This window comes from Polyodon spathula, chromosome 23 (assembly GCF_017654505.1).
Source record: "Polyodon spathula isolate WHYD16114869_AA chromosome 23, ASM1765450v1, whole genome shotgun sequence".
Classification (NCBI taxonomy): Eukaryota; Metazoa; Chordata; class Actinopteri; order Acipenseriformes; family Polyodontidae; genus Polyodon; species Polyodon spathula.
This window is the reverse complement of record NC_054556.1, coordinates 19,063,748-19,090,561: the sequence shown is the minus strand read 5'-3', so window position 1 is coordinate 19,090,561 and position 26,814 is coordinate 19,063,748. Positions and strand designations below refer to the sequence as shown.

Sequence of the window (26,814 nt, the reverse complement as noted above, 5' to 3'; positions counted from 1 at the left end):
AAAATAGTCCCAAAAATGTTCGTAAAGACAAAAAAAAAAAAAAAAACTTTTTACTTGTCAGAGCTGTTTGTAGTTTATCTGAGCAGTGCCAGATATCTGAATGAAGCAATGTGACTGCACGGTCTGTGTCTCAGTTTGTTGTTGAAAGATGCTGTCTGAGCTCCAATTGAGCTGACAGGCTGTGATTGGCTGACTCGGCAGTTGCAGGTACTGGACTGGCTTCTTTCGTCGGTGCAAAGTATTGATTGGCTGTTTTGGTGGATAATAAAATTAATTTGGACCATTTGTCTCTTTGTTTAGCATTTGTGTCCAATAGATGTGATCTGACCTTTCATTGCAGCAAATCAAAATTAAAGAGCTGGCACTTGAGCGGCTTGATTTTGAGTTTTTGATGCCGTGATGTTCCAGTGGACATTTACTGACTGATAGAAACCTGCTAGAGCTGGAAGCTGATTGGCTGATGGCACCGAATCGTTTTCTAATTAAGTTCATTCTCAGCAAAACCAAAATGTAGGCTACTAAACCTGAATGCAGTTTTCCATGTAAGCTTGTGGTAACACAGCATTTGCAAGATAAATCTATATGCTAAAACTAACCACATGTAGAACTGTTATTTCATATTACTGTTGTATGGGCAGCTAAGAATGCAGCCCTATGGTTTATTTTTTTTAAACTGGTATGTGCAGCATTATTAACCTGTAAACTGTACTCAGTTATCAGTCAAGTTTAAGTACTGGTTAAATGAAAGTCTACTCTGATCACAGCCTTGACACGACGTGTCAGACTCCACACGGGGTCTTAAGGGATGTTAATCTATTCAGTTATTTATATTTAGTGCTATCGGGGCGGAGAGGTAGAGCAGGCACTGCTGCCTCATTGACAAGGATGGTCTATTAAATTCTAATATATTCCTCTTTTCAAAAAAACAAGAACACCACAGAGCTTAATGGTGTTCAGTGCTTCACTTGCAGAAAATACAAACAAATGTTTGAGTAGGGCAAAATAACTTTCTCTGAAAATGAATGTGAAACTCTGCTGCAAAGTTTGGTGGAACAACTAAATATTGTAGCATAATCTTAAAAAACCTGCCCTTCAGTTAGGAGAGCGTTAGGACCGGAGCATTTCTAGAACATGCAGCTTTACATTGCAGTGCTGTTCCTATAAGAAGTGTTACAGCAGATTGCCTCAGGGTCAGCAATAATTGTTTGACCTCTGGAAATGAGTCTCCAGCTGTCATATCAAATAGAAGGCTTGGAGAGAGATGCCAGCAAGATAGGTTCAGCACAGCATGACTGCACAGAGAGGTGTGCCAGCAAGATAGATTCAGCACAGCCTGACTGCACAGAGAGATGTGCCAGCAAGATAGATTCAGCACAGCCTGACTTCACAGACGTGCCAGTAAGATAGATTCAGCACAGCCTGACTTCACAGACGTGCCAGTAAGATAGATTCGGCACAGCCTGACTGCACAGAGAGGTGCCAGCAAGATAGAATCAGCACAGCCTGACTGCACAGAGAGGTGCCAGCAAGATAGAATCAGCACAGTCTGACTGCACAGAGAGAAGTGCCAGCAAGATAGATTCAGCACAGCAGACTGCACAGAGGTTCGGGCACAAGCTGCAGCTCAAAAATGTGCAAGAATAAATCAAACCCATTGTGGCAGAGCAAAGCTCTGCCTTTTTTAAATTGGCAGGGATGGGGTTAATTTCCCCTACCTGCCTGGGTTTATTGTATTCAGGTGGCTGGGGTTGATTAGTTGATTAGGTTAATTAACGATCAATCAGCGCCCAGCCACCTGACATAAAAGGAGGCCTCTGCTTCTCATTTAGGAGGAGGGAGTTGAGGAAGCAGGTTGGTGTTTGTGGTTGTTTGTTAGTTTGAAAGTTTTGAATCCAGTGAAGGCATTGCCCATCCTGGAAACCTTATTTTTTGTAAGTTTTGTTTTTGCTTTATTTATTTGTGTCTAAAGATCTTTGTTTTGCCCTTATGCACTTTATTTTAGTGTTTTTTTTTTTTTTTATAATAAAATTAGGATTTTTTGAACTGCAGCCTGTCTCTGGGCCTCTTTCCACTCGCCAGCCTACCACATTTGGTGTCAGAGTGGGATAGCGCCACCTAGAGGCTCAGAGCAGTATTTTTTTTTTTTTTTTTTTTTTTTTTAATTTTTGGGAGAATTATTTTTTTTTTTTGGATTGTGGGAAAGAAGAGCATACAGCGGCAAAGGCAGGAAAAGCAGCAGCTGAAGAAATGTAAGCTGCTGCAGCCACCGCTGGAGGACCCGGCCAGCCTCTTTCCCTGGTGTTCCTGGTGCGGGAAGGAGGACCATCGTTGGCGGTCCTGCCCAGACATGCCACCGGCAAACTGGTGTGGCCGGTGTGAGGAGGACGGCCACAACTGAGGTGCCGTGTTCACCCCGGGCATCAGGGGCCACCCCACTACCTCCAGCACCACTACCTTCACCACCGTCCCAGGAGATCTGGGACTGGTTGATGCACCCTGAGGCAGACCTCATCCACGATCTCCCCATAGTTATCAACACGCTGTGGCGTCGAGATGGGAAGAGGTGGGAACAGTGGGAGGAACAACACCACCCGGCGTCCTTCCCAGAGGTTGCCCTCATGGTGGTTAATTACCTGGCGGTAGACATGGGAGATGCCCCGGTCACTCCAATAAAGAGGGGTGAGCCGCCGTCGTCCCCAGAGCCAGAGAGGGAGGAGGAGCCGCCGTCGTGCCCAGAGCCAGAGAGCCCGCCCACCACCTACCATAACAGCCCACCCCAGGGACATAACTGGACTCGAGGGGGGTGGGGGGGAAGGGGGGAGTTGTCTGATTGCGGCCGGTGTACGTTGTACATGGGGGGAGGTGTGTGGCAGAGCAACGCTCTACCCTTTTTAAATTGGCAGGGATGGGGTTAATTTCCCCTACCTGCCTGGGTTTATTATGTTCAGGTGGCTGGGGTTGATTAGGTTAATTAATGATCAATCGGCACCCAGCCACCTGACATAAAAGGAGGCCTCTGCTTCTCATTTAGGAGGAGGGAGTTGAGGAAGCAGGTTGGTTTGTTGTGGTTTGTTTGTTAGTTTGAAAGTTTTTGAATCCAGTGAAGGCATTGCCCAGCCTGGAAACGTTATTTTTTTTGTAAGTTTTGTTTTTGCTTTATTTGTGTCTAAAGATCTTTGTTTTGCCCTTATGCACTTTATCTTTGTGTTTTTTTTTTTTTTTTTTTTTTATAATAAAATTAGGATTTTTTGAACTGCAGCCTGTCTCTGGGCCTCTTTCCACTCGCCAGCCTGCCACACCCATTTAGTCCATTTTAGTTGTACCCAGTAGTTCATGCACAATAGCATTGAGGTGATTTTAAGAAGTGGACTATTGGATCGCGTAGTTGCTCAGCTGGTAAAGGCACAGCTGCATGATATGCAGGGTGAGTCACACAGTTAGGGGGTGTAGGTTTGCATCCTTCCTGTGCAAAGCTTCATTGGAGATCCCACAGAGAGCATTGGCTCTAGTCCTTCTGATGGTTAGGGAGGAAAACTGAAAGGATGTTTCTCCTCATTGCTTTCCAGCGCAGTAAGTCGAAATAATACCGAACAGCTAGATAGACACAAATGGTTGATCATCAGTAGGGATGTATTTTTTATAACAGTAAAAAATGATTTATTTCACAGTCCATAAATAGGTACGAATAAACATAATATTTATTAAAGCAGAAAATGAAAGCTTTGTCACTTTCAAAAAGGATAACTAGAGTTATTATACAACAAGTGTTCCTAAATATTGAAATGCTTGCTTGTGAACAGGAAATGGTAAATTGTGGAATATTTAGTTTTTTTTTATGTCCACCTTTTAAAGACAGTCTATTTTCCCTGTCAGTGAATTATCAAACCAAGTACAAACCATAGATGCCTGTAAACGAACTGTCTCCTTCTTGTGCTGGAGAGAGAGGTCTTTTGCAGGAATATTTCCCATTTTTGATGCAACTGGTTTCTTTTTTATTGAAGACGTTATAAAGAAATGGTGCAGCTCTATGCAGTGTTCAGTCATTTACCCGATTCAAAATATACCGTCTGCCAGGTTACTGAATGCATTGTAAAAGGTAGTGCGTCAGTTTATGTTACACAACTCTTTCAGAACTGGGAAATGTCACAGGGAACTGCATATTACACGGCAATGGGTACATTTTACAGAAATTGTGGAATCCATGATAACTGAAAAAATACAGCCTTAATCACCAGTCATTGATGAAGGTCTATTTATCAAGGTTGATCTCACCTACAGCTTCTCATTGGTGATAAATGGGCTGGTTACAAATACAGCAAACAGCTTTTATTTTTGATTTTGAATTTGTTTTATAAGCCATGAATAGCATTGTGTCTGCGTGTGCACTGGAGGCATGAGAACGAAGGCCTCAGTACTGATAAAGCATAGCTGTGAACGAAGGCCTCAGTACTGATAAAGCATGGCTGTGAACGAAGGCCTCAGTACTGATAAAGCATGGCTGTGAACGAAGGCCTCAGTACTGATAAAGCATGGCTGTGAACGAAGGCCTCAGTACTGATAAAAGCATGGCTGTGAACGAAGGCCTCAGTACTGATAAAGCATGGCTGTGAACGAAGGCCTCAGTACTGATAAAGCATGGCTGTGAACGAAGGCCTCAGTACTGATAAAGCATGGCTGTGAACGAAGGCCTCAGTACTGATAAAGCACGGCTGTGCTGTTCAGACGGATAGCGTTTGGAAGAAGCAGCTTGGCTACACTGCAGTGAGTGAATACTCAGCCGATTATCACCTTTCACAGGCCAGTCTGCATGGGCAGCAGGCAGCGTGGCAGGAGAGAGGCAGAGCCTGGGGTTTGAGTAGAGAACAGAGCTCAGCATGTCTGTGGTAAAGGTGGACCGGTGCTAACCTGACAGACGCCGTCACTAGTTTTGTGTTGCTGTTGTAAATACCAGTGCTACTTTCTTAAGGTCTTATTGTTGTGAAGTAAAATGATTTAATTTGATGCATGTTTTAAATAGGATATTTAAAGCTTCATTTGTTAAGAGTTTGATCAAGTTGACTTTCACTCTGTGTGTGTGTGGCTCAGCTCCAAGTTCAGGACCACTCATTCCTTATTTGTTTATTTAACCAATGTATTTCCCGTTTGAAGTCACGTCCCCATTGAAACCTGTTGGCAGCAACTACACTTCTAATATTGCTGTAGTGTAGATCACCCACTCAGAATGTCAAGGCCACAGACTTCTCAAAGTTTAAACCACAACTTAATCTCCATAAACAGGTTAAATGCGTCAACATCAGGTTTTGCCTTTTTTATTTAGGTTCCATGACTTGTTTTAAATGTTCGCGGGCTTCCTATAATCGAGGTGAGAGTGTACTTTCTCTTGCACTTTTGATAGACCCGACGCAGCAAATAGTACTTGAGAAAAACCCTCTCAAATTGATTGCACCCCACTTAGACACATACCCTAAATGAGTGGGACCAGACTGTTTGCTTCCCAAAGTGAACATGTAGAAACAGGACTTTGAATGAACAAAACTAAACCTTTTTAGGAAAACCCAATTATCGCACTTAACTCAAATTTGCATGGGTGTACAGCTATGTCCAACATTTTGAATTAGCTAGAATTTTAGGATCATTAATATATATATATATATATATATATATATATATATATATATATATATATATATATATATATATATATATATATATCAGGATAATTTAGATTTTTTTTTTTGTAATCAAAGTAACTACAAAATGATATTGCAAAAGTCTACTGGAAGCCATAATAGTAATAACATTATTTCTATGTTAGATTTCAAAATGTCGCATTTTTTACAATTTTCAAGTATAAGGAAAACTGCAAAGCAGTGTATAATTCAATATGTCAACATAACATTATTCAGCAGGTTTCAATCGACTTTGTGAAGCAAAATGAGTTAGTTCTATAGGCTGATGCTAACCCTTTGTCCATACTCTATTGCTGCCAAAAGCTTGAAAAGCACATTTACAGTATGTGTTTCTAAGGGGTGCTATATAAACAGGGCCCCTTAATCTTTTTTTTTTTTTTAATTTAGTCGTTGCCAATTATTTTTTATTTTCTCCCAATTTGAAATGGCCAATTATTTATTTATGCTCGGCTCACCGCTACCACCCCTGTGCTGACTCGGGAGCGGCGAAGACAAACACATGCTGTCCTCCGAAGCGTGTGCCATCAGCCGACCACTTCTTTACACACTGCGGATTCACAGTGCAGACGCCCAGGAGCTACAACGTAGGAGGACAACGCAGCTCCCGGGCAGCTAACAAGCAAGCCCACAGGTGCCCGGCCAGACTGCAAGGGTCGCTGGACACCTGGCCGACCGACCTTAACACCTTAAATTTGTGTTAAGGTTCTTTGACTGTCTGCATGGTAACAAATTTCTTATTTCACAGTCTAAAAATAAGTATATCAAGATATTTCACGATTAAACTTGATATGTATTAAAGCAGAAAAAAAATAGCATTTATTTTTAAGTGATCAAAAATTGTATATTTACACAATTCTAATTACTGAATTAAAAATACAGCCTTAACTGCGAGTTCAGAGCTGCTCTTCGGTTCTGGCAGCCTTACACAGACATCAGTAGTGTAGCCAAAAAATCTTCATAGAGGCAAAAAACCAGCGCCACCTAGTGGTCTGCCTCTTTGGATAATGTTTCCTTTTGCTTTGCTAGCAGTACCCTGCTGTCCTCTAGATGGTCCCTTTTATTGTGCAAGGGATGGTTTAGTCAGTCAGGATAAACGTAGAGCCCCTAGGACTCAGGAGTGACTTTCTTTGAATGCACATTCCAGCTAATATGCTTTTACAAATGGAGTTTAAAAACTTGGCTAGCATTCCTTGTTTTATTCATTGTATAAAACTGGCATTGTTCAAGCTTAGCCGCAGAAATTGTGCTGAATGCACTGTTTATAGCAGAACCACAACATAACCACCAGCACTGACTGTAGATACTAGCGGTTCATTTAGTCTCATAGAGGAAGCTTGTGTCCTTATTGCTACTTGTGAGGGTAACTCAACTGGACTGACGACTGTTATCTGATCAAGTAAAGTGCAAGTAAGACTGTGAGGGAATACAGTAAATGGACTCCCAGGTGTCCTGTTTTGTGTTCAATTCACACTGTCTCCGGGGGTCTTCAACTCTTGACTCTTGTAAGAGACCCAGTGAAATGTATTCAGGATGTGGTTCCTCTAAAATTGAGGTCATTTTATTGATTCAGTATGATAATTAGTACAGCTTGAATAATTGAGAGAGAGTTAGAGAGAGAGAGAGAGAGAGAGAGAGATTTTTGAACTGCTGATGGGCTGACTTTTTTTTTGACTTTTTAAAAAAACTTTAATTGAAAAAAACAAATAACAAAAAAAACATTTTTTATAGTATTATAAAACATAGATTATATAAATACTGCAGTTCCCCCTCCTTCCCCAGCGCACACAGCCCCTCACCCACACACCAGCGCTGCTCAAAACTAAACAGGTCATGAACTGAGGGAAAATGTGCAAAGTTGATTTTGATTCTAACTTTCAACAAGAATCTAAACATTAAACTGACATCATCACTTGAGGCTTCATTTTATAATTTATTTTTTCTTGTTCTCCAAATTGCAAGATTTCCTTGCCCAAGTATATAATTAATTGAACAGCATTTAAACCTTTTTTCCTGACAATAGGGATAATTTAAAATAAACATTTCCTTTGTAAAAACTACATTACAAGAGTTAAATAATTGTGAAATATAACTAAACAAAGGATCAAGCCGATTACAGTCTGTAAAGAGGTGGAAAGCAGTCTCTTGCACATGCTGCACTGACTAAGGGATCCACATGGTGGATATAACACTCTGTGGCTATGATGCCATGCAGAACACGCCACTGCAGATCCCCTGAGCGCTTGGCCAGAGGCAACTGATACAGAGTCCTCCAAGCTGGAAATATTTTCCCTTCACAGTCCATGTGGGCTAGCCACCTGTTCTCAGGCAGAGCCCGCAAAACACCCACGTGGCGTACTTTCACACAGATCTGGTATAGTTGCTTTTTCCCAACGGAATGAGCAGGACAGTTCTGCAGTGTGTTACACCAGCTCCCCTGTAAGTCCTCAGGTACAGCTGTGGAAATTAGAAACCCAGGGCAGGCCACCTCTTCAACCACATGCTTTGCAGCCAAAGCCTGACCCAGAACTTCTCTCACCCGAGGAGAGAAAGAGTCCTTGAGTTAATTTAGTATCCTGTTGAGGAGTTGGAGGGAGTGGACCCCCAGTTGCCTGGCAAGGCTCTCCACCTCCCTCCGCTGCCCAGTGGTCACCTGCAGCAGATGTTTTAGTTTAGTGACTCCCCCAGACATGAAGACAGAGCAAAGCACTCCTGACTGGAAACCTTCCACAGGGAAACAGGTTAAAGAGCAGCGGCTCCTCCAATATCAAGCTTTCAGTCAAGTGTTCCTCCTGCCTCTCCACTCGAACCATCTGCCAGGCCTTTGGTACGTTCTTTTAGAACTCTGGGATTCCAGAGATGTCTACTCTGGATACATTTACTAGGAACAGCTGCCAATCTCACCCCAGCCTTCCCACACTGTGATGAAAAGAAAAGACAGTGTGTCTCCAATTCAACTGCTGAAAGAACAGCTGCCGCTGTGCTGCCTGCAGCCCAAACGCAGCAACACGACTATGAACATCAACCAGTCCCTGCCCCCCTTCTCCTGGTGGTAAATATAACACAGCAGGGCGGAGCCATTGGTGTCCATTCCAAAAGAAATTCAAAAGTTCTTTTTGTATCTCAGACAACACCAGTTTATGCCACAACATGGAGGCCACCAGGTTGTTTATTATCAGCACCGTCCTCCTATAAGAAAGCTGAGGGAGCAGCCATCTCCAGCGTTGTCATTTCTTCTTCAATTTAACAAGCAGACCTTCCAAGTTAAGCCCTCTATACTGCTATCCCCCAATTGCACTCCCAACGCTTTGAATCCTGTCCTCTCCCATCACAGTGATTGTGGAAGCAAGGTGGGGGGGGGGGGCAGTCCCACTCCATTCCCCAGACAGGAAAGTACTACATTATTCCCCAGTTTACCGTAGCAGAGGAGGCTGTCTGGAAAACACTCAGGCTGTCCTCCAGCACCAGGACGTCGGCTTGAGAAGTAATGAAGACGGTGACGTCATCAGCGTAAGCAGACAGTCTGATTGGAGGAGCACTCGCCACTAGAGGGACTTTCAGGACAGCCAACCTGCTCCTAAGCCGACAGAGCAGGGGCTCAATAGACAAGGTGTACAACATCCCAGACAGTGGACAGCCTTGCCGAATGCCCTCTGTACAGGGAAAGGACGGCTCAGACTGTTGTTGATTTTTAAAATACTAAAGACATTCTTATATAAAAGTCTTATAAAAGAGATAAACTTTGGTCTAAAACCAAAATATTCCATCCTTTTAAAAAGATATGTATGATCCACCCTGTAAAAAGCTTTTTGTTGATCCAGGGAAATGACCCCTAGATCTACATTGAAAAAGTTGCTTACTGGTAAAGCATCCCGGATCAAAAATGATCCTTTCTGGAATGCAATATGACTGGTCACCCTGTATAATCATTCCAATGTATGCCTTCAACCTGTTTGGTAAACTTTTGACAAAATGTTGTAATCGGAACAGAGAAGAGCGACAGGGCACCAGTTCTTTAGATCTCTTAGATCCCCTTTTTTGGGTAACAGAGTTACCACAGCTCTACGACAACTCAGGGGCAATTTCTTCTCTCAAAGACTTTCTTTAGACACTTGAAACAAATCCCTGGCCACATTTCCTTATAAAACTCTCCTTGCAGCCCATCAATTCTGAGAGCCTTCCCTGTTGACAATTGAGTCACAGCCTCTGTTAATTATTTTATTGTCAAAGGAGCCTCCATGGGGCATCCTTCCTCCGGAGGCAACTTGGGCAGATCTCTGAGCAGTTGGGCGGTCTTCTCTTCATCACAGAGCTCCGCTGTGAAGAGTTGACTATAAAAAGATACAGGTTCACTATTAATTCCCTCTTGGCTGTACACTTCCTTCCCATTGGCCAGACGTACAGACTGCAGCTGCTTATTTGTAGCCTCACTGTGCTGTAGGTTCAAAAATAACTTTGTAGGGGCGTCCATATCTCTGAGTTGAAGGAAACTTGATCGTATGAGAGCGCCCTGCACGCTCTCCTCCAGCAAGCAGCTTAGAACCTTCTTGTCCTTTAGACACTGCAAGACGTTTTCATTGCTATCCATACTGATATTTTGCTCAATACTTCTCTCTCTCAAGCTCTCCAGTTGTCTTATTTAATAGTCTGGTTGAATTGGCAGTGTACTGCTGACAAGTTTAATTTGTATTTTGCCATAATCCCATGACTGTCTCAAACTATCAAAACTCCCTTTCTGATGTCTCCAAGAGATCCAGCAAGCTTTAAATAAACTCTTAAAAACCACATCTTCCAATAAACTGGTTTTAAAATGCCAGAAAGATGGTAAGCGGACGGCAACAGGCAAACAGACAGTAGACAACACACAATGGTAGTCTGAAAACATGGTAGGGAAAAATATCACTTTTTATTACCTAATTTAAGGTGCTGTTTAGAGCAGTATATCCTATCCAGTCTTGCTTTTGAAATCTGATTTGCATTAATTTTAATCCATGTATATTGCTGGAGTATGGGGTTAAAAACCCTCCAAACATCAACCAGATAATTTAAACTTTAAAATATCTGACAATTTTTTAGAAGACTGTGGGTGTGGCTCCTCATGATTCCTATCTAACATAAAATTCTCAGTACAGTTAAAATCACCCCCCATTAGAACCATCTGATTACCATTACACTGAGATAACACCTGATTTAGTTTATGGAAGGACATATTTTTTTTCTCTATATTCATATGGTGCATACACATTAATAAAATGGCTGAAAGCCCCACCCCCTTTCCACTCGCTCCGCCACTCGCTCTCATTCATATCGTCAGTGTGGGTCTCTTGCAGAAACACTCGCTCTTTTTAAACTCAGAAAATCAAACAGCTGAGCTCTCTTATTAATACTCCTGCCACAGTTCATGTTAAGAGTCACTACTTGAAACTTCTCCATATTGAAGGATTTAATAAAAAATAGACACGGAGAAGAAAACAACCTATAAAACCCTGTGCAGTCATTTAAAAAGAAAATTATTTTGTTTTTTCCTTATCCTCGTTGAGAGAGAGATTAAGAGAGAGAGAGATTGAGATTTTTTTTGAACTGCTGACAGGGGCTGAAGCAAAACCCAGTCCTTCAGGGATAGGCTAATTGTGAGAACAAAACCCTTTGAATGTATTTTGGATAAATTCCAGAAATTGTTCAATTGCAGATGTGAGGATGCTGTTCCCCTTCTACAAAACCCAGCGAAGGAGGTGGAGCTGGAGGTGGAGCCCTCTCTCACATGCACATACTCTAGTTACTACATACGTTGTTTTTATACAGCTGTTAACTGTCAAGCATGTTTCAGAGGCGTTCCCATTTCAGGTGCTCACTTTCTGTTTGCTGTTGATCAGCTGCATTAAACACCACCACACTGAGTGAGCGGAGACAAGCAATGCTGGATGTGCAAAGACGGGATGTCGATCATACGGTATGGCCCATCTTATCAGCACAATTGTCCAGTAAGGACCTAGATATCATGCTTAATGGACGTGATTACGAACGTTTTGGAAATGAAAGGGAAACTAACAACCTTAGACCCCCTAATGATGTCATCTTCAAAAATACATGAACGCATTTTACACATCCTTCAGTGCTACCCCAAATAATACGTGCAGTGTTCCATGTTTTCCACAAGCATAACGTTTTATTTTCAGTGTTCTGTAGTAGCATTAACAAACTGCATCCACCTGTCTTTCAGTCTTAAGATATATGCTTTGGTTTATGATCACTGCTCACTGCTTTTCTTTGACTCTGTGGAGAACCGCGATCCACACAAACCCAAGCAGCTGTTTCTTCTCTTGTTTCATTTTCAATGGCACATCAGCCCGATCAACCCTAATGACCCTCACCTGGATTCTGATAATTGGTTTGTTCAGCTCTTGGGCTGGTCACCATGTGGTGTACAGTGGCTCGCAGGTATGAGGAATTTTGTTCAGTCCTGTCAAGCAAGTTCAGAGCCAGGTAAAGACAGATTTAGAGAGAAATGGAAACGTAATATTGGCGCAACAGAGCTTCTAACCACTTGGAATGATTGCAACCTCCATGCAATAGCCAGGGAACATTACAATACCAATCTAAACTACTTACCTTACAAGACTCATCACTACACTGATCTTGCACTCAGAATGTGAATGCCAAAGCATTCAAAACGCTTAAATCTATTGGAACAGATTAAATACGTTACAGCTCTTCAGCTGTTTTTTATTCAGATTTAATCACTTATATGTTCGTGTGTGGCGGCTACTTCTAATTGAGAGTGTATTTTCTCAAGACACTTCATTGGAGTCATCCTCAGGTCCAGGCTGTACACTTTTAGCACCGTGTACTTCTTTTCCGGGAATGAAGCTTTCTGAAACAGCTGCGTCATTTGACAGCAGGCATTCACCTGTGTAGCACACCCTGTGGTCTTGCACTCCCAAGACGTCCTGTCTAAACAATGCACACACTGCTGGAAGAGCTGTGTGCCAGTGTCTCAGTAATGCAAAAGACAACCTGAAGAGGCTCCAGTCCAGTGGGTTTGAGTATTGTGTCAGTATCTGTTTCTCCTCAGCTTGCTTGAAGGTTTTCCAACAGTTACTTTTAATTAATTAGTTTTAAGAAAAATTTCAGCTTCAGCTTCCTCCTCAGTGTTAGTTATTAGGGACTATTATGAGTATTTTCATATGGAAATCGTAGAAATCTAACAGCACACATTAACTTGTTAAATGCAAAATTGTAGGCTTGACTTTTTTTGCACATAGCTGTATTCTGTGAACTGTTTCACTGCCACATTGTTGTAACCTTGTGCTCTGTCAGTGATACAGATCACGTGCTTACTGTTGTTACACTGCTGTGTTCTATGATTCTTTCACTCAAGTTCCATTACCAGTGTTGTCCTGTGAAAATAAATGGTTTCCCTGCCACAGAGATTTACCTCTGGTCATGTTAAGACATTCACTTTGATGTGCTGCTTACATTGTGTCCTCTGGGCATCGTTTCCAATATATTCTTGTTGTTTGAGAAGAGAAACAAAATGTCACATGGTTTGTTTCTCATTTTGTAGCATAACATAAAAAAAAAAAAAAATAGGAATCTAAAACTGCAATAAACGTTTTGAAAAAAAGTAACGTTTCTGCTGAAGCCTTCTTGGGCTTAGAAACAAAGGCATAAATAGCCAGAAAAAGTGCATGTGCTTGATCTGGCTCAGTTACTGCTTGTTAAGAGGCATGCTGGGTGAGAACAGCCTGTCTGTTGCTGTATGTATTCGGCTCAGCTGTGTCACAGTGAGGGCATCTGCTCTGCATTACTGTCTCAGACCAGAGTGTCTCAAACAGTGCAGAGCAATCTGCTGTGGCCCCATAGACCCCATAGGCTGTCAGCTGTGCTCTTAAACCCTGGCACTTTAAAATAACAAGCTCCTAAAATAGGACTGCACATTCCATCCTGCAGCCCAGCGCTTTCCTTCTCTAACCACTGAGCTACTCAAACACACATTCCACCCTCCAACCCAGCGCTTTCCTTCTCTAACCACTGAGCTACTCAAACACACATTCCACCCTCCAGCCCAGCGCTTTCCTTCTCTAACCACTGAGCTACTCAAACACACATTCCACCCTCCAGCCCAGCGCTTTCCTTCTCTAACCACTGAGCTACTCAAACACACATTCCACCTGCAGCCCAGCGCTTTCCTTCTCTAACCACTGAGCTACTCAAACACACATTCCACCCTGCAGCCCAGCGCTTTCCTTCTTTAACCACTGAGCTACTCAAACACACATTCCACCCTGCAGCCCAGCGCTTTCCTTCTGTAACTGAGCTACTCAAACACACATTCCACCCTGCAACCCAGCGCTTTCCTTCTCTAACCACTGAGCTACTCAAACACACATTCCACCCTGCAGCCCAGCGCTTTCCTTCTCTAACCACTGAGCTACTCAAACACACATTCCACCCTCCAGCCCAGCGCTTTCCTTCTTTAACCACTGAGCTACTCAAACACACATTCCACCCTCCAACCCAGCGCTTTCCTTCTCTAACCACTGAGCTACTCAAACACACATTCCATCCTGCAGCCCAGCGCTTTCCTTCTCTAACCACTGAGCTACTCAATCACACTTTCCACACTGCAACCCAGTGCTTTCTTTCTCTAACCACTGAGCTACTCAAACACACATTCCACCCTGCAGCCCAGCTCTTTTCTTCTCTAACCACTGAGCTACTCAAACACCCTGTACATTTCACACTGCAGCCCAGTGCTTTCTCTAAGCAGCGAGCTCCTCAAACCCACTGCCCTCCACATTGCAGCTTCTCTCTTTCTGTATCTGTAACAAGGACATTGGGATGTGTCTGATAGTGTGTCTTTGCTGCCCCCTACAGGTAGGCTGTGAGTGACTCCCCTACCTGACGATATCCGTGCAGCGATGCCCCCCCCATCGGACATTGTGAAGGTGGCTATCGAGTGGCCAGGAGCCAACGCTCAGCTCACTGAGATCGACCAGGTCAGTTAATGCATTTTTAATGGGATGCCTGATGGGGAGTTTCTTCAGGCACTTTTCAGACTTCTTTATTTTCCACAACACTGTACATTTAACAGGTGTCCTTGGTTTCCTCACCCAGATCTCTTCCTGTCCCCCCTCGCCTCTCAGATTCTATGAGAAAAAGGGTTCTAGTAAAATAAACAGCACTGCTATTAGGAGCTGCAGTTATCCATCAATGAATAACTACAGTATTAAAAAATAACGCATTCTAATACAGGCTGTGAAGCTAGTTAACCAATATAACTGCTAGTTTTCCAGCCCCTGACTATTTCTATTGACATTTCTATGTATTTAATTACTTCAGTAACTACAGTACAAATGTAGGATGCCAGATATAAAGGGTTTGTTTTATTTGGGTTTTAGTGGGGTTTCCCTGAACCGTCCTAACACTGTTTGTGTGAGGGGCTGACTGCATCCAGCATGTTAGCAAGTTAATGCAGAAAATAGCAGACAGCAAGTGTAAAGCAGTGCTAACCAATGGCATATACAAAGAGTAAGACTCACATGGGCTCTTCATTTTAGTTTTTTTTTTTTTATTTTATACATACGTTCCTGGGAGTTCATCAAAAAGGAGAAAATTGTTAAAAATAATTAGTAAAGTAATATTCAGGGCCAGCTGGAAAAGCAGCTTGTCTGCTTGTTCTTTGTGAATGCAAGCCATATAAAGCTGTGAAGTGAACCTGCATCAGTACCTCAGAGTGTTAAACAGACTAAAACCATGTGTTTCTTCACAGAAATGCATCTACTGAGTACAGGCACATAGCGCGCACGCGCACACACACACACACACACACGCACAGAGGTACAGACACATGGAGCACACACACACACACACACACATCTCTGTCTTTGCTGTTATACCCTGCCGCCACGGCAGGTGTAATCTTCAGCCAGGGACACAGTGTTAAAGTAGATGTATTTGTTTGTTTTGTTCACAGAAAAAGCCCCTCTCCTCGATCATCAGGGAGGTCTGCGATGGGTAAGGAACCTTATTAACAAACTGGAATGCAAACAAGGTCTGTTGCCTTGTGAATTTCTGTGCACAGAAGGCAAATGAAACTTTTTCATTTTGTGATTACCCATAAGTTATACGGGTACTGCGTAACTAAATGAACTTCTGAAAAAACACTAAGGTTAAATGAGTAGTAAATTAGCTTGGTGGTCTAAACTGGACCTCCATATAATCAACATGGTGGAAGAAGCAGAACAGTCTCTGCTTGAGAGAGGCTCAGGAGGGGCGTGTTGAGGACAGGATTGAAAAAGCACGGCTGTGTGGTGTGCAGGGTGTGTCATACAGCCAGGTCCTGGCTGTGCCATTACAGAGGAAGTGTCACATTGCCACTGGCACTCCTGTTGGTTAGGGAGGCGAAACCAGCAGGGACAGTTTCTCCTTATCGTGCTACAGCTCACCCTACTGGCCAGGTGCCTGGTGATCTTAAGTGGGCTTGCCTTTGTCCTCCAGAGGCAGTGCTCGCTGACATCCACCCTTGAGATCCTGAGTTGTAAAGAGGCAGTTGGCTTGGTCGTGGGATCAGAGGATGCCCACTGACCTTTAGTTCTCCTGACCTGCGAAATCCTGACCTGGGGAATTATTGGGGTGAGGATACGCAATTGAACATTTTAAACAGGGGAAGATATCAGAGGTAAAATAATTACGCACTCTAAAGTATTAAAAAGAACGTAGCGTGACATGCAGACAGACACACTTCATACCGTCAATGGAGATTTTCATCAGCCCTGATTACATTCCCTTTCAAGGCTCCCCGTTGCAGCAGCGCGGCTGTCAAAAGCAGCTCTGCCCCCCCATTGTCTTCCAGTGAAAGCACGCTAATGGCTGCCAGATGGATGCTGTCTCTGGCACTGTGTGTGTTGGTTACATAAACACTGTGATTGCAGAGCCTCTGACTGCCTGCCTGCCAGACTCTGTTCCTGCTAGCCTCTTTTGCACAGTGGCCAGGGGGTACTTCGCAGGAGTCCTTTTTAAAGTGAATTTCCCATTCTGTGGTTATTGAATAGGAATTTTGGCCGGCTGTTATTTTTGGAACGAAGTTGTGCTGAAAATCCCTTCATTTAAAGGGGAAGTCTCACTGGGACACATTTTAATATTCCAACTTGAAATGGATGGGTGGCAACAATGACCGTGTTTGTATTCATTTATATAATAGAATCACTGAATCAACAAGATATTACACGAAGAAAACAATGCATTCACTGTACAGAAGAGTGTCTCTTTCTTTACTGAAGTGTGTATGAATTCTACTTTTCAAGGATGGAAACAAGACTCAGACTGCAAGGCAGTTTGAACCCATTCCAGGTTTTAATTAGCCCCAGTGTATAGGTAACAAGCTCAGTGGTGTCTTATTAAAATCATAGTAATAGCAGGAGTGGATCAATCTGCTCAGCAATGGGAGTCTTATTTCTGTTTGTGTTTTTTTGTTTTCCAGGTAATATAAAAAACTAATGGCTTGATTCTGATGAAACGAGTGCAGTCGCAGACACAGTGGTTAAAGTCAAACTCGTCTGCCCCGTATTGCGTGGCTTCTCCAAAAGTGTGATTCTGATCAAAATAAAAACCCAGCACAAGCGTGTTTAGTGGTGTGGTGACAGCACCCAGCCAATCAATGCTGAGTAGGACACATTTATGCCGACATGTGGCGATAAGTATATAAAGGTGCAGGACGTGTCTTCAGAATACCATTTCAGCGCAGTGGTTTTTTTTTAAGTCTCCCCTCCATTTTTGCGCCACATAATCGAGGGCAAGCTCAGTTTGGGTTTGCACTCGCATTTGCGCTGTGATTAGAATACAGCCCTAAGTGTTTTCAATCTTGGTGACTATTGAGTACAAAACTTGCAGTGCATACTTCAGAATCTGATATCATTTCTAGTCGGAGTTGAGGGTCTTGGAATTATGTAATCTACAGTCTTACTACCACAGTTGCCAAACCTGCTTATAGTAGGCGGAATTGGGCTTGTTTTTTTAGAGAGGACATCGCTTTAATTTTTTGAGAGTCGCAGGTTTTTTTGTAATATAGGTGACATGACTCACAGTTAAAACTGGTAGTAGGAGTGGTTTTGGTGATTGGCGTGTCAATACTTGTGCACGTCCTTGGAAAGAAGTATGGAATTTGTGTGAACACCCCCACTCCCCTCCTTATTTCGGGCTTGTTTTGAAAGGCAGTGCTGCTTTTTTTTCTCGTGAGATTTGGCAACACTGCTTGTGACGTGCCGCTTTTTTGGAACGGTGTACAGCCTTAACAGATGGTCAAACCTTTCATCTGTCATTCTAAAATAGCTAAAATATCTCTCACGGTCACACACCCGCATGTCTCTGAATAATGTTTGAAATTCTCCCTTTTGGGTTCACTGTTTGTTGAGAGCACAGATGTACTGTCGCTTTTGATTTTGTATAGAGGTATAAATTACGTGCGTCATCTCAAATGTAAACTTATCCAGTGACTCAAATGGAGTCTGTATTGAAAGTATGAGCAAAAGCTGCAATCACTTTGCGCAGTATAAAGGCCTGTGACACAATGCGTCCCATACTGCAAATAGTGAAGCTGCACAGCTTTTAGATGTCTTCGCCTGATGTATCACATTCATCTGCCAGAAGAGCTGTATGAACCAGGATTTAATAGTTTTCCACGATTCTGAAACAAGCAGCATGTTGTAAAGAAAGCCTTTGTAAGCTGGTAAATTTCTGTTCTCTGATGCATTTGTCCTTCTGTCTACAGAAACCAGCTCACTCACAATTTGTTTTGCATTTTAGCTGTCACAGATTTACATGCTTGCTTCTCGTATTCGCTGACCTACATAGCTGCACATAAGTGCTGCGTGCATCAACCAGACAATTTACACATACTCACAGATTTGTATTCGCCATTCTCCTAATCATGATTTCCATGACCTCTGTGACCTCCTTAGTCATGCCCAATCACCACCACAATGCATTACAACGCCTGTATATTTCAATGTATATGTACTGAACTGTACCATACTGGAAACACAGGGCAGAAGAACGCTGCATACTGTTATAAGGGTGCAGTTTGGTAAAACCAGGGTTAATTTCAATGGCATTCTATTTGTGTTTTTTTGTAGTTGGTCCCTGTCAGGTTCGGAGCAGTTTGCCCTGCGCTATGCTGACGGCCCGCAATTGTATATCACAGAGCTGGTAAGTTTTTTTTTTTTTTTTTTTTTTTTAATTTTTTCCCACAGTAGTAGGATGATTCATGTGTTCAGGGGCTGGCTGGTCCGAATCCGGGTTGTGCCGAGTTGCTGATCCTGGCTCGGTACCCACAGCGAGCACTGCATTGGTCTTTGTGCTCTCCTAGGGTTGAGAGGAAAATAGACTGGGGGTAGTTTGCCTTACAGAGCTACACTTTTAGTGCAGTGTGTCCTTTAAGGCCAGTTAAGTAACTGTAAATATTTTGTGGTGTCATAGTAATTGAGTTTGCCTCTCCCAAGGGGACAGAAACTGCTCTTCAGAAAGTCTCCTCCGCTCCGTGACACTGCTGTGAATTTGTTTTTCAGAGTCGCAGCGAGATCAAGAATGGAACCATCCTACGCTTGGCAATATCTCCTGTGAGTCCACTTTCACGCTTATAATTACCTAATGTTCAACAAACACTCTTTCTTACCTCTTCTTCACATAATTCCTTGTTGGGTGGTGCTTTCCAGACTTTACCTTGACTCCCATTTCTCCTGCTACAACGCTATAAGTTTGAGCATAAACACCAAAGTTCACTTTCTGCGCAGCAGACATTAGGGTCCCATCTGAACCACACCCACATTTAATGCTGGGGATCCTAACATATGCTGCACAGGAAGTGAACCTGGACAGGAAACAGAGTGTGTTCTGACAGTTTAAATAGGCTTTACCTGCATAAAAAAAGTCAGGAGAAATATCTACAAGAAAATAGGGAACTGGGAACAACAGGCCTGCCTGGCAAAGATGTAGGAACAGTGGATATAGGTCATTATATATGTGGTAGCAGTGGCTCTAATTTTAAAAGTTCCAGCCAACGGTGTAAATTTAAATGACAATAACATTCTTGCATCACTGGTTCGACTAGCAAGCTGGTGCAATAGTCTTCTGTGCCCCACTGAAATATAGTTAAAGTCAGTGACCTGGCGTGTATCTGCTAAGTGCTTTATACAGCTTAGCAAACCCCTGCCCTCCAGCTGAAGTGCATATTTTTTAAGGCTGAGATGTAAGGCTTTTAATCTGTCTGACACAAGAGTGGAAGCTGCATGTTTAATGTTACCCTCTGTAGACTCACAGCCTAAAAATATGACCCTGTTTTAATAATAAATGATGTTTTGTTTGGGTTTGTTATTTTAAAGCTGCCGTGCTGTACAGTATATTTTTTTATACTTTCTTATATGTTGGAAAAGATCCAGGAAGTACCCTTCTGAAAGTGTACCCCTGCCTTTCCCTTGGTTATACTGTGCATTTATGATATTTTACCGCATTTTGCCGTCTTTTTTAATATGCTTTACCATACCTCACTGGGCTTTGCAGGGCTTTCACTATGCTTTTAATACACTTTGCTATGTGTTTACTATGGCAGACCTCTGAGTGTTTTTGCAAAGGCCTGATTTCAAAAGGTAACACTACAGAAAAGCAGAACCCAAATGAAAATGTTTCAGAAAGCAGGTCCAGTGATGGTGTCTCGCTGTTTGTTGTGACACTGTGCTGTAACCAGCATCCCAGAGAAGGTTTTGGGTCATTGAGTAATTTACCTGCCAATTCAGACACTAAGTGAGTAAAATGTGTTTTGGGTGAGCAAACTGCCACGTCATGACTGCTTTCAATAAATACTAGACATACTGTAATGCAAATTTATGGAGTATGTGTTAATTACAGCTTTACATCTTAACTGTAATGCTACTTTGAACTACTGTACTTTGAAGTGAATGGATTTAACCATGCGTTTTTTAAATTTTTTTTTTATCACATTATTGGTCAGTTTTGACAATTCCCAGGCATGCTACAATTAGCTGTCCGGACATTTCTATGATCTATTCTCTAGTAATCGAATGTAGTATATTCACAATTGACCATTGACAACATGTGAACTCAAGCTGTGCAGCAATACTATGTATTTATTACGCATTCAATTTAAATATCATGCATAACTCGTACCAGGAGCGCTGCTTGCCACTGCTTATGTAATAGTCCTGCAGGGCTACCATGATATCTACAGTAAACATGGATCAATGAGACAGGCAAAGCATGTATTCATACCCCTCGCTCCCCCCCCTGCAGGGCCGTGCTGCCCGCCAGCTCCTCGAGAGGATACAGTCCCATGGGATCGATGCCCGCTTGGAGGCTCTGAAGGAACTGGCCAAGCTGTCGGCTGACATCACCTTCGCCACCGAATTCATCAACATGGAGGGCATCACTGTGCTGGCAAGACTGGTGGAGAGTGGCACCAAGTGAGTGACAATTCATTTTTTATCAGAGAATCTGCACGTGCCGTGTCTTGTTGTGTATTGGAGAATAGAGAGAGAGAGAGAGAGAGACCAAATGTTTGTCACTGTATTTATTACATTTCCTTTGCTGTTTATAAGTTTAGCACTATTCAGTGTGTATTAATTATGGATGTCATGAATTACTGTCCTTACTAAAAGTATTGCAATTGAAAAAAAAAAAAAAAAAACATAATTTAGTTCAGGAAAGGGCTAAGTAATAAGCTGAAGTTTGACACCTGTATTAATCTTATTTAACTGAAGGAAGAAGAGGATTTTATTTGAATCCCCAGAAACGGTTTTGTCCCGTCGTAGCTTCTACAAAAGCTCCAAGCTGTTCATTGTAGGCTCAGATGGATGGCTGCGATTCTCAGCGGCGTGTTTTGATTGGCTTGTTGCAGTTTCGGGGAGATGCTGGCCTTCACTCTGACTGCTTTCCTGGAGCTGATGGACCACGGGATTGTGTCCTGGGAGCTGCTGTCTGTGCCCTTCATCAAACAGGTGAGTGGGGTTCACATGGGGCTCTTCTGCTGGGAGTGCAGGGGATCATGTGAGCAGGGTTAACCAATCCCATTCTCGCTGGTTAACTTTGTAAAAATCTGTTGCTCAGGTTCAGCGGTTGAAAAGCAATTGGGTTTAGCTTAGCTTAATTCAATTTATTCACTTTGTGCTCACAGGGCCAGCACTGTTACATCTCACTAGTGCAAGAACTAATACAAAGAGATCTCAATAGTCCACAATCAAAAACTATACATCATTTCCTATAGATCAAAAGTCCTGTGACTTCAGAATTGGACATTCCAGATTTGATGATAAAACAGGGGTCAAATTGATTTAGAAATATAATATCTGTAATCAAATGCACATGTACATGCAAGTGTGCAACATATGTGAAGTGTTTCCAATGTATTTATTTTAAGTCGAGCTCTGTGGGGAGGTTGCTACCCTGCCCTGGACACCTAAAAAAAGAATGAGATAATATCTCAAGTATGCTGTGAATCACCAAGCAAAACAAAAGATTTCAAATCAACTATTCCAAGAAGTTAACACAAACGTCCTCTCTGTCTGAGTTCTCCAGCGCAGTGGTCTGTCCTCTAATTTTAGGTCGGAAGTGTTTTTGGCAGCCGCTTGCTTTCCCACAGTCTCTGTGAACCTTGACCCCGGCCTAGTTACAGGAACGCAGCCTGAGAGGGGTTACGGAATGCAGGCTTGAAAGGCCTCTGTCTGGGGGGGCAATGTTTACTTGTTTTAAGAGAGCGTGAAGAGAGGGGAGGGGCGGCTTACAACCCTCACAGATTCCTGAAGCTCCCACAGGCCACTTAACCCCCAGCAGCAGGAAGTGCCCGAGCCTCTTTTTATATTACGGTTATAGTTTTGTTATCAATATTAAACAAAGTGGCTCCATTTTAATTGCCCCCCAGGTTTAATTTTTCAATTTAAAATGGTTACTGTGCCAGTTGCCTAGTTACCAACTTGCATTGAAAAAGGTTTGAAATCAGTCTCAATGGAACATACAGTAGCCCTTGTATAATGAATGCATTATATAGTAATGCAGTGTAAGAGCAGTACATTATAGACAGGGTGTGCTCATATCCCCTCAGCTCTGCGGGTGCTGAGGACCTGCAGCTCACACTCTTTGATGAATAATGGAGAGGCTATGCGCTCAGAACAGGAAGAGACAAACACACAGCTCTGTGCTCACACACAATGAAAGCATTAACCCTGCTTCACCTAGAAATCATTTCATATCAAAGCAGATCTGGGGAACGGGAAAGAAAGGGCACTGGCAGTAAAACTCCAGTTGCAAAATAAAATGTAGTTTTACTTTCCAGAGTGGTTGAATATGTAGGCTGTAAAAAGAAAGAAAAGCAAACAAAACTACATTTCAAACATTTTTCTGTTAATGACATTTCCTCTTCATTTTATCCCCCAAAAAAATGTGCTGAATTGTGACTGCCAAGACTGGTACAGCATTCAATGAAGTATTGTCCTTTAAAACCTTTAATCAAAAACCTATTTTTCATACCCAGTCATTCTGCATTGGTAGTAGGTGCATCATATTTGAGGTACCACTGCAGTTGTGGGACAGACGGCTCATTAAAATTCTTTGCATATATTATCTATTCTGGGGTAGCAAGAGATTTAGTGAGCAGGTAGTCTGAAGCTGACAGCGTTTTCTCACTCGACTTTTTTGTGGGAAAATAACTATTAAAGAGAAATAAACCAGATGCAAGAGGAACACCCACATGGAATAAAAACCTGGCAAACCGCAGTCTAAGAAAACAAATCTTGTAAAAGTGCTTTAGATCATCCTGGGCCTTTCCTGTAGACCTGCTGCTGCTCTCCTCCATCTCTGCAGAGAGGCCAGCATTCAGAAACTTTAACCCTCTCCCTGCTGGTGCAGTTGTATATGTTTTATTGTTGAAATAATGCCATAATTTGAATGCCTTTCTACTGTACATAATCACCAGTACCTCTCCCCACCTTGACATCAGTTCACTGGCTGGCAGTGCAATCTAGAATTTAAAGTTAAGCTTTTAACATGCAAGGCTGTATAGGCCCCTTCACACATTTGTGACCTTGTGGTACGCTACCAGCTCTCTGGGGTCCTGGAATTTGGGCTTACTATGTGCCTAGACCGGGGCAGTGTGAAAGCGATGGGGCTTTTAGCTACTGTGTGCCTACTTATTAGGGTTTTGCAGACTGACAGTGTCAACCCATGGTGTCAGTGCCTATCATCACCCCTCTGTCTGTCAGATCGCTGGCTATGTGAACCAGCCCATGGTGGATGTGTCGATCCTGCAGCGCTCGCTGGCTATCCTGGAGAGCATGGTGCTGAACAGTCAGAGCCTGTACCAGAGAGTAGCGCACGAGATCACGGTCGGCCAGCTCATCGGACACCTCCAAGTGTGAGCATTGCTCTGTTTCATTGAAAGGGGTATTGCACCCAAACAGGGCAATAGCTCTTTATAAAAGATTACCTAATAAAAGCATAGCAACGCATAATTAAGCATGTGAAACCATAGGTAAGCATTGTAAAGAATAGCAAGGTATGGACAAGCATATTAATAAACGTGGCAAACCAGGATAAGCTATGGTAAATACATAGTGTAACATGGGAAAACTGCAAAAATACTGGGCAAAAATGCCGTGGTAAACGTTTAAGTGAACTGAAGTATTTCTAAATGTAGCACGGCAGAGTGTTTTTGCAGTTATTGGTGGTACTTACACTTATACCAGACTAGTTATATAATTCCCCTGTCTTCTAAAGGTGTGAAGCAATGCTAGCATTACATTTTATTGAAAGTATTACTGTTAGCAGCAGTTGTGTTTGGTAACTCTGTGTGGAATTGCAGCTCAAACCAGGAGATTCAGACCTACGCCATCGCACTCATCAACGCACTCTTCCTCAAAGCACCAGAGGACAGGAGACAGGTCAGTGCACTGCCACTGGGGGGGGGGGGGGGGGGGGGTGGGTGGGTCTGTGTCTCTGCATGGGTCTGTGTGTTTCTGTCTCGCTGTGGTCCTGTGTGTCTCTGCTTGTCTCTGCATGTACACGGATAATGCTAGAAGTGTAAACAGAGTATACTGTTGCACTAAAACAAACTATTATGAAGACATAAATAATGGACATCACATGTCATTCTCACGCTCATTTCTAGTTTATTGTTTGCACTGACTGACTAGTTCTGAGTTCTCTTGTAATATTGAGTTCTTATTTTTCTATCAATCTGCTTGCTATGAGCTTGTCTGGAGAATCCTTCCTCGTTCCATTGAAATCATGTGACCGTTCACCTCTGTAGCCCCGCCCTCTGTCTCTGTTTTAAACGTAGAGTAGGTGGGCCTGGAACTGTGAAAGGTCAAACGATTTGAATGGAATGAAGGAGGGGTCCCAGCACTTAGGGTTTTACGGGCAAGCTCAAAGGCAGGTGGAAGCAGATTCAGAGGACCCTGAACTGCTCGGAACGATTGCAAACACCACACAACAGCGGGTGTAAGCAAAGCAGTCTGAATGGCATTGAAGCTGCTTACCTTAATGGTTTTAAACCCACCCTGCACACATTGTGTCTTGAAGTTCTGTTTCTGTTATACAGCAGTTCTTTCTTTCCAGGCTGCTTGCTTCCCAGCTGGTATGCAATCCTGGCAGTGTAGTCTTGGTGTTAGTGGCTCTGTCAGCTTCACATTGCATTGCAGGGTGTGTGTATCACTGTGCTTGTGTATAAGTGTGCATTCTTTGTTTCCATTGCTGTCCTGCCCTCCGGACTAACTCTGTCTCTACACTGCACACCCAACACATGCAGGAGGAGCACACTAATCCTCTAGACCTGCCGCTGACTGTAAGTAGCCTTTCTCCATTCACCACTCTTCTGCTGTGCGCTCACTGAGCACCATATGCTTTGAAAAGGAGCTGTTACCTGATTCCTGGCTGTGCCAAGCTGCTGATTTTCATTGGGGAATGCATCGGCTGTGGTGCTGCCAAGGGTTAGGGAGGCAAAACCAGCTGGCAGTGTTTCTCCTCAACGGGCTACAGTGGACCCTACTGGCCAGCCACCAGTGTGGACTTTTGTGGTCACCTGCCAGGCTGCCCTTTGTCCTCCAGGGGTCTGTAGCTCTCATCTGGAGCTGATGGCTGTAAAGAGGAGATTGGCTTGGGGATCTGAGGACACCCACTGACCTTCAGTTCTACTGAGCTGTCAGATATTTGTGTACTTGGGTAATGCAGCTTTTACACTAATAGTCTTGTTATACTTCCTTATAAATGCTGTTATAGAAAGAAAGATGCAGCATACTGATCCGTATCCACTGATTAAAGCCCTGGTCCCAGAGCATTTTTTCTTTCACAGTGGGAGAAATGGTTATGACATACAGTGAACATTGGATGCTGTTGTCAGATCCGGAGACTTCACTGTTGCTCAGAGATAGCATTTGCCCCCTCTGGTGGCAGGAGGCAGCACTGCAGCTCCTGTGCTTGACGTTATTTTTTGCATATAGAAGAAAAGTATTTTTTCTAAATGTTCTGCAGTTTTTACTGTACTTTCACAACGTTTTTAATGAGAAAAAAAGCTCATAAACAGTATACCTATAGTAAAAACACAATCTCCAAATACAGTAGTCCACCTGTCTCTGAGGATAACAGGAACAGTGACTGAACTACATCTCCCAGGATGCCATTCAGCATGGTTGTCTCACTCCAGTGTTTGTGTTTTCTCTGCAGGAAATGGCCAGCACTCTTGTGCAGAAACATCTGAGGTCCATCATATTGAATGTAAGTACGGCACGCTGTGCGTAACCGCAAGTGACCGAGCTGAATAAAGCGCTTCTCTTTGAACACAGTTACAGTTACAGTGTGCTTGCCCTTTGATTTCTGATTGTACTGGAATGGTTAAATACCTAATTACCTTTACCTCTGTGACACAACTTTTAATCACAATCACTTATTTTAATTACCATTATTAAAAAAAAGACCTGTGATGCTTCATATTGCAATTGGTGTTTTGATCCATTTTCTGTGTTGCAGTGCGTTGCAGAGTTCAGGAGCTTTTCTTTTGTTCTAGATGCCTGCCTCAAGCAAGTGGAACCTAGGCTAGAAAGCCAAAGTAAAAGCCAGTGCCATCTAGTGC

The 26,814-nt window shown here is 42.9% G+C and overlaps 1 protein-coding gene across 2 annotated transcripts in view; it reads left to right on the top strand.

The window, feature by feature from the left end:
- Positions 1 to 26,814, top strand: part of LOC121298070 (engulfment and cell motility protein 2-like) — a 43,880-nt gene that overhangs the window by 5,108 nt on the left and 11,958 nt on the right. The window contains exons 3-12 of one of the 2 annotated variants that reach the window (XM_041224853.1): positions 14,565 to 14,686; positions 15,664 to 15,704; positions 18,821 to 18,893; positions 19,253 to 19,303; positions 20,991 to 21,160; positions 21,595 to 21,694; positions 23,951 to 24,102; positions 24,550 to 24,628; positions 25,495 to 25,530; positions 26,409 to 26,459. In XM_041224853.1, the coding sequence (XP_041080787.1) occupies positions 14,609 to 14,686; positions 15,664 to 15,704; positions 18,821 to 18,893; positions 19,253 to 19,303; positions 20,991 to 21,160; positions 21,595 to 21,694; positions 23,951 to 24,102; positions 24,550 to 24,628; positions 25,495 to 25,530; positions 26,409 to 26,459 (831 nt within the window). In that variant the 5' untranslated portion in view covers positions 14,565 to 14,608. The remainder of the gene's footprint in view (positions 1 to 14,564; positions 14,687 to 15,663; positions 15,705 to 18,820; positions 18,894 to 19,252; positions 19,304 to 20,990; positions 21,161 to 21,594; positions 21,695 to 23,950; positions 24,103 to 24,549; positions 24,629 to 25,494; positions 25,531 to 26,408; positions 26,460 to 26,814) is intronic. The other variant, XM_041224854.1, reaches the window with a different exon arrangement.